Here is a 10,319-nt window from a genome sequence, read left to right on the forward strand (position 1 = left end):
AGTCGTATGAGCCCCTAATAAAATGATTTTTAAAAATAAAACAACACTGAAAAGAAAAAAAAGCCTGGTAAACCTCAGAGTACTTTTTTTATCAGGTGGATATGTATCCTCATGTTTATAATACCTACAGATTATATGTTTACCTGTTGATTCTTTTTGGACTAATTTAGCAAATCAAACCATGTAAGTGGATTTGTTAAAGTAGTGATGGGATAAATGAATATAGCCACTGAAACCGTTTTGATCATAATTTTGATTTGTAGTGTTAATTGAACAGTTATTTAAGTCTCTGACTTCAATGGTAATTCTTTTCCCCTTATTTCTTTGAGCTGTGGTAGCAAACAGTGACGAATCGCAACTTCTGACACCAGCAAAGATGAGTCAACGCCAAGGGAAAGAACCGTATCCAATCCCAACCAAAGATTTGCACCAGCCATCGCTTAGTCCAGCAAGTCCTCATAGCCAGGGTAAGAAGTTGTGGTTTTTAATGCATTTTGGAGGAGGTGGTGGAAGAATAATTACTTTGGATCTACTAATTATTAAAAGGTAGTGGTATATTGTACCTTTAACTTGCATTTCTTTGATTACTAATGATATTGAACATCTTTTCATATGGTTATGGGACATTCTTACATCTTCTGAAAGTGTCAGCACAGTTTTTTGGGGGTTTTGTGTCTGTGTATTTCAAAAATAGGGTTGTCTTATTATTAATAATATTATGGAAGATGTTTTAATATCATCCTTTGCTAATTGGTTTCTTTTCAAAGAGCAGTGGTTTTTTTTTTGAGCAGTTTTTATCTTTAATGAAACCTAGCTTTTTCCCTTACGATTCAAGCTGATTAAATAATATTTTGTCTACTCGAAGGTTAAATAGAGTATTTTCTGTGAGTTCTTCTAAAACTTTTACAGGGTCAATATTTTGATTGCTCTCTACATTTTATGTTTTGCTGTTGGCCTTTATCTTATGGCTTCAACATCTCACACTTACAGTATATAACACCACAACCTTCAAGTTGCTAGTAGGACACTGACCTACAAAGATCTTTTGCATGTGAAGGTCAAATCATGGTGGAATTAGTGTTCTTATCCATGTACATGACCAGGGATCTAATGAAGTATGGTCTCTGAGTGAGAGGGAAATTGAGAACTCTAAATAAAAAGAGTCCTTTTTGTTGTTCAAGTTTTATAATTGAGAAATCATGTAGAGAAACCATCTATATTTATGACACATTCATGCTCAAAAAAAGCAATAGCTTACTCTTGCCTAGAGCCATGGCTCCTAAGCCTGGCTGTGCCTCAGAATCACCTGGGAGCTTTGCTTAGATACAGATTTTACTCCAGTCTTCAGAGTCTCTAGGGTGAGGTTCAGTAACCTGTGTTTTTATCAAGCTCTCAAAGTGTATCTGATGTAACAGCACTTGAACCAGTAAGTAGAAATCAACATCTGAGAACATCCAATCCATAATCTGGCAGTCAGGTTTCTGTGATGGTAGTCTACCCTTCTAATTTTATCTTGTGTTGCCCATCGTGATAAATCCACCTAGATGTTTTTCTGGAACTCCAGGGAGGCTACCTTTTACTTATCTTGATCTTCTTTCTCTCCTTCCTTTGCTCATCCTCAAAAATGTAGTTAAATCCCTTCTCATTTATAAGACCTTTTCAGGTGACACTTTTCTCCCAATTTTTATGTCAGTGCTTCTGTGACCTCATAATAGGCTGTTTTGTAATATTAGTAAAATATCTATGAGAGGACTTCAAAAAGTGTGTGGGAGTGTCTCACTGTTTTTTATTCCATTTGTCCATGAATTATTTGAATCTCCCTCATATATATGATCTTTCCAACAGCAACTTCTCCAAAGAGCGCTGCATTCCCTTAATTACATTAGTATGTGGATGAATGCTTATCTTTGATTCAATAATCCCCATTGACATTTCTAAATAGAGTGTTATGAATTAGATAAAAACAAAATAATTATTTAACCCCTAGATGAATGAAATAAACTACTTCTTTGAGTTCAGTACTTTTGAAAGGTTCTAATGTTACTTAGATTTTGAAAAAATAATTATCAAATGCTTAATAAATCATGGCATTATTTGACATAAAAAATACTCATAGCCAGATTTATTTATGTCAAATAAATGCCATGATTTATTAAGCATCTGATAGTTTTTTTTGTTTTTGTTTTGTTTGTACCTGGGACGAAGTCTCTCTATCCTTCCTTCCTTCATTTTTTTAAAAATTATTTTTATTTTTATTTCCATCCTTCCTTCTAAGGAGCATGCTGGCCGGACTTCATCTAAGGTGGCCTGTGGTGTGTTTATGTGGAATGATACAGAAGTGCCATCTATGCCACCCACTGCCATAAAGCCTGCTCTGGCCCATGCAGGGCAGAGTAGATCTGCCCTCTGATAGTTATTCGTAAAGTTGGATGGAAAATATATAATATTTTCCTGAAGAAAAATATATAAAAATATCTTGATGGATAACAAATTTCAGTGAGAATATTTGTTTTTGTTATGTACCATCGTGTTGATTCTGAATCATAGAGACCCTGTGTAGGTCAGAATGAAACTTCCTTCCCTGTACCATCCTCACAATTGTTCTTATGTTTGAGACCATTGTCCTCTCACAGCTCATTGGTATCATTAGTGTTCAGTGGTCGAATCTGTTCTTGAGAACTGTTCTCAAAATTCAGGTGTGATATACTCAATGTGATATTTTGGCTCTTGTGGACTTGTTTTAATTTTCTTCAGTTTCAACCTGAACTAACATATGAGCAATTAGTGGTCTGTTCTAGGTAGTTCCTGGCCTGGTTGTAGCTGGTAATATTGAGCTTCCCCATGGTCTCGTCCCAAAAATGTAGTCAATTTTATTTCTCAGTATTCCATCTGAAGAAGTTCATGTGTACCTTTTGTTGATGAAAGATATTTTCTATGGACAAATTGCTGGTCTTGCAAAATTCAATCATGCAATCTCTAGCATTGTTTCTGTCACCAAGATCATATTTTCCAACAACTGTTTCTTACTCTTCCTTTCTAACTTTTACATTCCAGTTGCCAGTAATTATGTTTATCTTGATTGCATTTTTTGATTCATTTATGACAGAAGATGTTGGTAGAATTCCTAAAGGTTTTTCATCACTGGCCGTGGTGGTTGGTGCATAAATTTGAATAATGGTGGTATTGATTGGATTTCCTTGAATGTGCATAGATATAATCGTCTCACAGACAGCATTGTACTTCAAGATAAATCTCAAATGTCTTTTTTAATGATGAATGCATCTGAATTCATTCTCAGTTAGAATTTGGGAATGGAAATTCAGTTTTGGAGAGCATAGTTTATATCTCAGGAATTGTCAATTGACTGATGTTTTAGAATGAATTTCATTAAACTAGAACCCTGGTGACAGGAAGTTCTGGGCTGCCAACTACATGGTCAGTGGTTCAAATCGACCCACTCATTCATTGGAGAAACATGAAGCTATCTATTCATGTAAAGATTTACAGTGTCAGAAACTCTGTTTAGAATCTCTATAAGCCAGAATCAACTCAATGGCAGTGGGTTTGGTAGGATTGGAATTCCATTAAGTTAGTCAAAGATCTTACCATTTTTTGTTTTAATGTTAATCCTGAGAGACTGAAGGCTATAGTCTTCGGTAAGTGCTTCACATCTTCATCACTTTAAACAAACACAATTGTATTATCTACATATGGCAGGTTGTTAATGAATCTTCTTCCAATACTGACTCTGAGTTCTTTATTATATCATCCAGTTTCTCAGGTTATTTGCCCCATGTACATATTAAATAAATAGTGAAAGCATGCAGCCCTGATCCACACCTTTTTTAGAAATCTTAAACCATTTATGATCCCCTTGTTCGGTTCAATGTCCATTCTTCACAGTGCTTTCCACAAGTTGTTATGATCCATACAGTTGTATCCCTTTGTGTAGTCAATAAAGCACAGGTAAACATCTTTTTGTGTTCAGCCACTATCCATATGACAGAAATAATGATATCCTACTCTATGTCTTCTTCGGAATCCAGTTTGAATTTCTGGCACTTTGTTCTTGCAGTACAGCTGCAACCAATTTGAACTATCTTTAGCAAAAGTTATATATTATATTAATAATATTGTTCTATGATTTTTTAATTCGGTTGCATCAAGTAGCTGTCTTCCAAAGCCTGTTTTGTTTTTGCATCCCAGAGGCAACCAGCGTTTAATGAAAAAAAAAATTTGACTAATCTAGGGCCATCATGCTGTGAACAAACCCCAAGCTAACTATGTAGAGAGGATACATGAAGTAGGTCCTATACTAGACCACAACTACCAAATTTGCATAGTGTGAGCAAATCCCCACAGGATTTTTTAAAATCATTTTATTAGGGGCTCATACAACTCTTATCACAATCCATACATACATCAATTGTGTAAAGCACATTTGTACATCCATTGCCCTCATCATTCTCAAAACATTTCCTCTCCACTTAAGCCCCCGGCATTAGGTCCTCATTTTTCTCCTCCCTCTCCGCACCCCCCTCCCTCATGAGCCCTTGATAATTTATAAATTGTTATTTTGTCATATCTTGCCCTGTCCGATGTGTCCCTTCACCCACTTTTCTGTTGTCCGTCCCCCAGGGAGGAGGTCACATGCAGATCCTTGTATTCGGTTCTCTCCTTCCAACTCACTCTCCCTCTACCCTCCCAGTATCGCCACTCAAACCTGAAGGGATCATCCACCCTGGATTCCCTGTGTTTCCAGTTCCTGTCTGTACCGGTGTACATCCTCTGGTCTAGCCAGACTTGCAAGGCAGAATTCGGATCATGATAGTGGGGGCGAGGAGGAAGCATTTAAGAACTAGAGGAAAGTTGTATTTTTCATCGTTGCTACATCGCACCCTGACTAGCTCGTCTCCTCCCTTTGACCCCTCTGCAAGGGGATCTCCAGCCCCATAGGATTTTATGCCCTTAATTTGTATAGCACATTGTCCAATCTCTTTGTATGATTGGTTTAAGAAATCATCCTAGCAGAACTACAAACCAGAGCTAAAAGGACATATATAAAGAGGAACCCATTGCACTGTGGGTAGAAAGTGAATAAGTAACTGGAGAACGATATGGGTAAAAGATATTTTAAAATGAGAGATTTAAGTATGTTTAAATATTGATAGGGTAAAGTTAGTAGGTAGAATATAAAATGAGAGAAGAGAAGGAGAATTCATAGGACTAATGCTCAGAGAAGGTAGCAGGGATGGGATCCAATATGAAGCTAGAGTGACTGACCTTAGTTAGAAAAACTTCATGACTTGTCTGAACCAAGAATGTATCTAGAAAGTGGAGGAATCACAATAGTAAGGTTATCAGGTAATGATTAGGCATCAATTGAGGTATCAAGCCTTACTAGTGTAGATTTTCTTCTGTAAGGTTAGACTTTCCTAGATATGTTCTGCTACAAAAAGGAACTGGCAGAATGGTCCCTGGGATACTGGCAAAGGAAAGGAGTTGAATGAATGGGTTTTCTCATTGTTGTACTACCCCATTGAGTGGGTAATAGGGTCTGTAGGAAGAAATATCAGAATCATGAGGGCACATAGTGGCTAGAGGTCTCCAACGTATGAATATTGAACTGTTCACATAATTGGGGACAAGTGTGTAGTGAAAATCAAGAAAATTGTAGAGTTCAAATTTCTTTACAAGTTCTTAAGCATATGGTTTATGGCCTTTTTATTAACTTTCCCCATGCCTAGTATGGGGCCCTTGAGTTGTGCAAACAGTTAAGTACTTGACCATTAACCAATAGATGGATGTTAGAATCAACTCAGAACTCTGAATTAAGTTTTGATGATCTACTTCAAAAAAATCACTACCATTGAAAACTCCATGTAGTATAATTCAATCTAACACACCTGGCGGTCTCTAAGAGTTGTATTTGACTCTACAGGAATTGTTTTTTTCTTTTTAATGCTTACGCCAGTGCCTGAAGGAACCCTGTTGGTGCTGTGAGTATTAGGCTGTTAACCATAAGTCAGCAATCCACGCAGATGCTTTATGGAAGAAAGATGGACCCTTCTGCTTCTGTGAAGATTTATAGTCTTGGAAACTTTAGATAAGGTCATTTAGGAGATGCAATGGACTTGATGGCAGGGTTTTTTTGTTTTGTTTTTTTAATTTTTATAGTACCTGAGGAGTCCTAGTGGTGCATTGGTTAGTGCTCAGCTGCTAAGTAAGTGAAAGATTGTATTGACTGAACCTAACCAGGTGCTTCATGGGAGAACAATGTGGCAATTTGTTCCTATAATGATTACAACCTTGGAAACCCAGTAAGACAGTTCTCCTCTGCCATGTGGGGTTACCATGAGTCCAAATCTACTCAATGGCAGTGAGTTTTATAGTACCAAAATACAGTTTTTGTGTTTATGTGTTTAATAAGTGAATTATTGCCTTTATTATGTGCTGTGTGCTGATCCTTGCCCTGTGATGCACACAATTTTACTTCTGAATAAATCAATGCAATTTGGTGGGTGACTGATGTGCTAGAAGCTGTTTTCTAACATGAACCTTGTGTAATATTACCCATGTCTGTCCTATAAGACAGTATATGGCCATACTCTTAATAATTGCTATCATTTTTTGAGCAATTGTGTAAATTGGGTATTGCGCTAAATGTTAGATATGTAAAATTATATTTAACTCTTGAAACAACTGCACAGGATATAGACACATTATTATGTCTACCTCATAAGAGAAAAACAGGATTATAGATATTTAAAAATTTGATGAAATTCACATCTATACTAAGTGGCAGAGCCAGGCTTCAAACTCATAACTATCTGTTTTCAAAGTTCATTTTCTTAACTACTCAACTGGAAAATACTATAGTGTCAGCCACTTTCTTTGTCTTTATACATACATGCTATGGTATTAGAAATTTATGTTTTGCAGTATTTTAGAACTGAAGGGATTTTCATTGTTCCTATTGTGTGACTGAATATCTTTCATGCATATATATGCAAAATTATGTTATCCCCTAAAAACAATTAATTTTGTTTTTGCTATGTGGTTTCTGATGATCATTTTAAGGATTCTCTCTCTCTCTGTGCATCTCTTTGTTTTTGAGGAGTTGAGGTCACTGTTATTAAAGCCATCCTACACCAAGAGAATCTTACTTATATATTTAAGTTATGGTCAGTAAGATTATTTTAACATTTATGTACTTGTCAATTTTTTTCCCATTCTGACTGAGTTTCAATTCACTGGAAAATGATTTTAACTTACGCTTGTATTTTAAATAGTATGATACTTGTGCTATGTTGACTTATTTTTGCTTACTGTATTTTAATTATTTATTAAGAAAGAAGAGTTTGTAGATTAATTAGGCTTCTTGTTTCCCTTTTCCTCTGTCCTTTTTTCAAGAACAGTGCCAATGGAGCCTAGAGACAAAATTATAACGCCTTGTGGACAGATACTCTATTCCCTGTGGATCTTATTTGAGATTGTTATCAATGCTTTGTGAGATATTAGCTCTTCTTTTATTCTTTGTAAATAATTGTTTTGCTTGCTTTTATTTTTTTTAAAGCATCCTTAGGTTTATAGCACTTTGTAAGATAATATAAAATGTGGCTTTTGCCAAAATGGAAATGTCAATTTAAAATACATTTTTAATTTTAAAAATTATAAACTTTATTTGCTTAATCAGGTTTATGAAAATTAATTTAGACCATTTTAAGTTTATCTAGGATTAAACAAAAATAATTAGCATCATGTTTCTTGTATGCTGTAGTAGATTCCCTCCAACTTTTGATCCCCCTTTACTCCGAATGCTCTGGTAGCATTAACAATGACATGATTGGATCTGCGTCTGAAGCTTAATAGAAAACTCTGAAGTGAAGGGGGAGCTTTTCTAACAGAGTTTGCTGGTGTGAAGATGTACCAGTTCCCCAGGGTGACAGTGTTAGACACTGCTGGTATAACCACAGGTGCACAGCACTGAGAGGTACCTTCATTAAAGTAGTTCGCAGACAAAAGGAGACATAAAAGCCAGTTTCCTCCATGAACCGAAGCAATTCCTCCTTCCTTGGTAAGGCATTTCTATTTGTGGGAATAATTCTGAACACATATAGGGCCATACACATAACTGTATTCTTGAATATGTATGTCCTATTTCATGAAAATTATGTAAGTTATGAACACTTTAATGACCATATTTTGTCCAAGAGAGAATGTTAATTTTCCTCACATCCATTGTCTTTTCACTTGTGTTATTGAATGCAGTATTTTCGTTTATAGTCAGGAGTTGTTTCTTTAGAAACACTATAAATGAAAATTGCTGAATTTTGCATCTTTGAATTCACAGAGTTTTAAGATGTCAGTTATTATTTCTTAAGGCAAAGCTGTTTTGATATTCATGTATTTGGAAATTAAAAGTTAGAGTAAAACATTTTTTGAGTTACCTCTTTTGAAATATTGAGAGATCTATGCAAATGTTTCTGTGTTCCTATATGGGAAACAGAAGTACTTTGAAATCATTTATTAAAAGGTGCGAAATAACTAATAATGTCATTTTGTGTTAGCAATCTTCATCAAAGATGAGAGGACTCTATCTTATCCTTATTAGGCCTTCTAAATTGCTTGGTCAACTAATAATAGGAACACTTTTTAAAAAAAACACGGTAAATTAAAGGATGATCAGATATTACCTGCACTAGGTTCTCCGCTCTCTTCAGGTTTTTGGCTTTGTCTTTTGAAGATTTAACTGTGTTGTAGGTGGAAATTTACAACTTAGTTTTCTTTTTGATGATTTATGCATGCCATTGGCTGGCACCCCCATAACGTCTCAGCACTCTCCTCAGTTCTTCCCTGTTTTCCTTGTTCCCATCCCTCTAGGTTCCCTGCCTCCTATTGCCTTCTCATCTTTGAATTTGGGCAAATGCTGCCCATTTGGTCTTACATAGTTGATTAGTCTAAGAAGCACATTCCTCACAGGTGTTAACTGTTTATTTTATAGACCAACTTATTATTTGGATTAAATGTGACCTCCAGGAATAGCTTCAATTCTAGGTTAAAAAGGGTGTCTTATTTTAGGGCAATAGTCTGAGGGCTTCTTCCAGTCTAGTAAGTCCAGGCTTTATTATTAATTTGAGCTTTATTTTACCTTTTTCTTCCATTCTATCTGGGACCTTCTGTTGCATCCCTCAACATAGCAGTCAGTAGTGGTATCAGGGCATTTGCCACACATTGTTTTGAATTCTGAGTGGTTAAGATCTCTTTTTTAGCAGGACTTTTATCTCCTGTTATGGCCAAGTGACTGCCTGTGACTTAAATGATCAATAGTGATGACATCAAAAGTCAGTTTTCTTATTTGAGGCATGGAGTGATTATGTTTCCTGCATTATTTAATAAATATTTAACAAAGTAATATCAGTATAATGTACTAGGTATTATTTACTTGATTTCCAGAAGAACATATATAGACTTCAAACAGTTCATGGAAAATTAGAATTAAACAATAGTGGAATTTTTAACTTTTGAAGTCTCTTTGTAATTTCATAGAGCATTTGCTGTTTTCTTTGACTGTAACTTTGAACATATATCCTTTTAATTTAAGGATAAAATATTAAAAGTTTAGTATGCTCCTCTCTTCCCAGGTGAAGAAAGGATTGCTCATGGCAGCCAAACATCCCCTAGGGAGTGCAGGATTTTCCAAGCGTCCTCTCAAAAAAGTTGGTCTTTATTTAGCCTGCTTGGTACATTGGAAAACAAGAAGCAAACCAAGATGATATTTTCAGCTGCTGCCTGAATGAGTTTGATTTGTAATGGAAATCTTAGGAGAAAGAGTTAAGAGAAAAATTATGAAGAAACATGAAAACATATAAGGGAACATTCAGTTCTAGAAACACGTGATAAACTAGGTATTCCAAGAAAACTTTCATAGTATCATCAGAATTCTGCACAAAAATTTCAAAATTAATTTTCAAGTGTTCTTAAACCTATAGAACAGTAAGGGAAACACTAAGAAGGGCATAATTACTTAGAAAATGAGACTCCGGAGAAGTGGTGAACTCTCAAATGAGCATTTGTCCTTGCCACCTTATGCTAATTCCTGATGTTATAAAGCTTCAGTTTAACAAAGAGAAAGGAGAAAAAGCCCATAGCTCCTTTGAGAGAGACCTCTCTCCGTGTATTTATCTTCATATAATCTGGTTTCTTGGATTATTTGTTCAGTATATAGATTGAATAATGAAGATGAAAAGCTGCACTATGCACACCTTTTCCAATATTTTTTTTTCAGTTTGAGGTCATTGACAGTTTTATTTATTTTT

At 35.4% G+C, this 10,319-nt stretch overlaps 1 protein-coding gene across 1 annotated transcript in view; it reads left to right on the forward strand.

The window, feature by feature from the left end:
* Positions 1 to 10,319, forward strand: part of OSBPL8 (oxysterol binding protein like 8) — a 211,778-nt gene that overhangs the window by 126,410 nt on the left and 75,049 nt on the right. The window contains exon 4 of the mRNA XM_045288746.1: positions 330 to 467. Within this exon, the coding sequence (XP_045144681.1) occupies positions 330 to 467 (138 nt within the window). The remainder of the gene's footprint in view (positions 1 to 329; positions 468 to 10,319) is intronic.

The sequence above is a fragment of the Echinops telfairi genome, unplaced genomic scaffold (genome assembly GCF_000313985.2).
Source record: "Echinops telfairi isolate 266 unplaced genomic scaffold, ASM31398v2 ScPeMD7_2;HRSCAF=8, whole genome shotgun sequence".
Classification (NCBI taxonomy): Eukaryota; Metazoa; Chordata; class Mammalia; order Afrosoricida; family Tenrecidae; genus Echinops; species Echinops telfairi.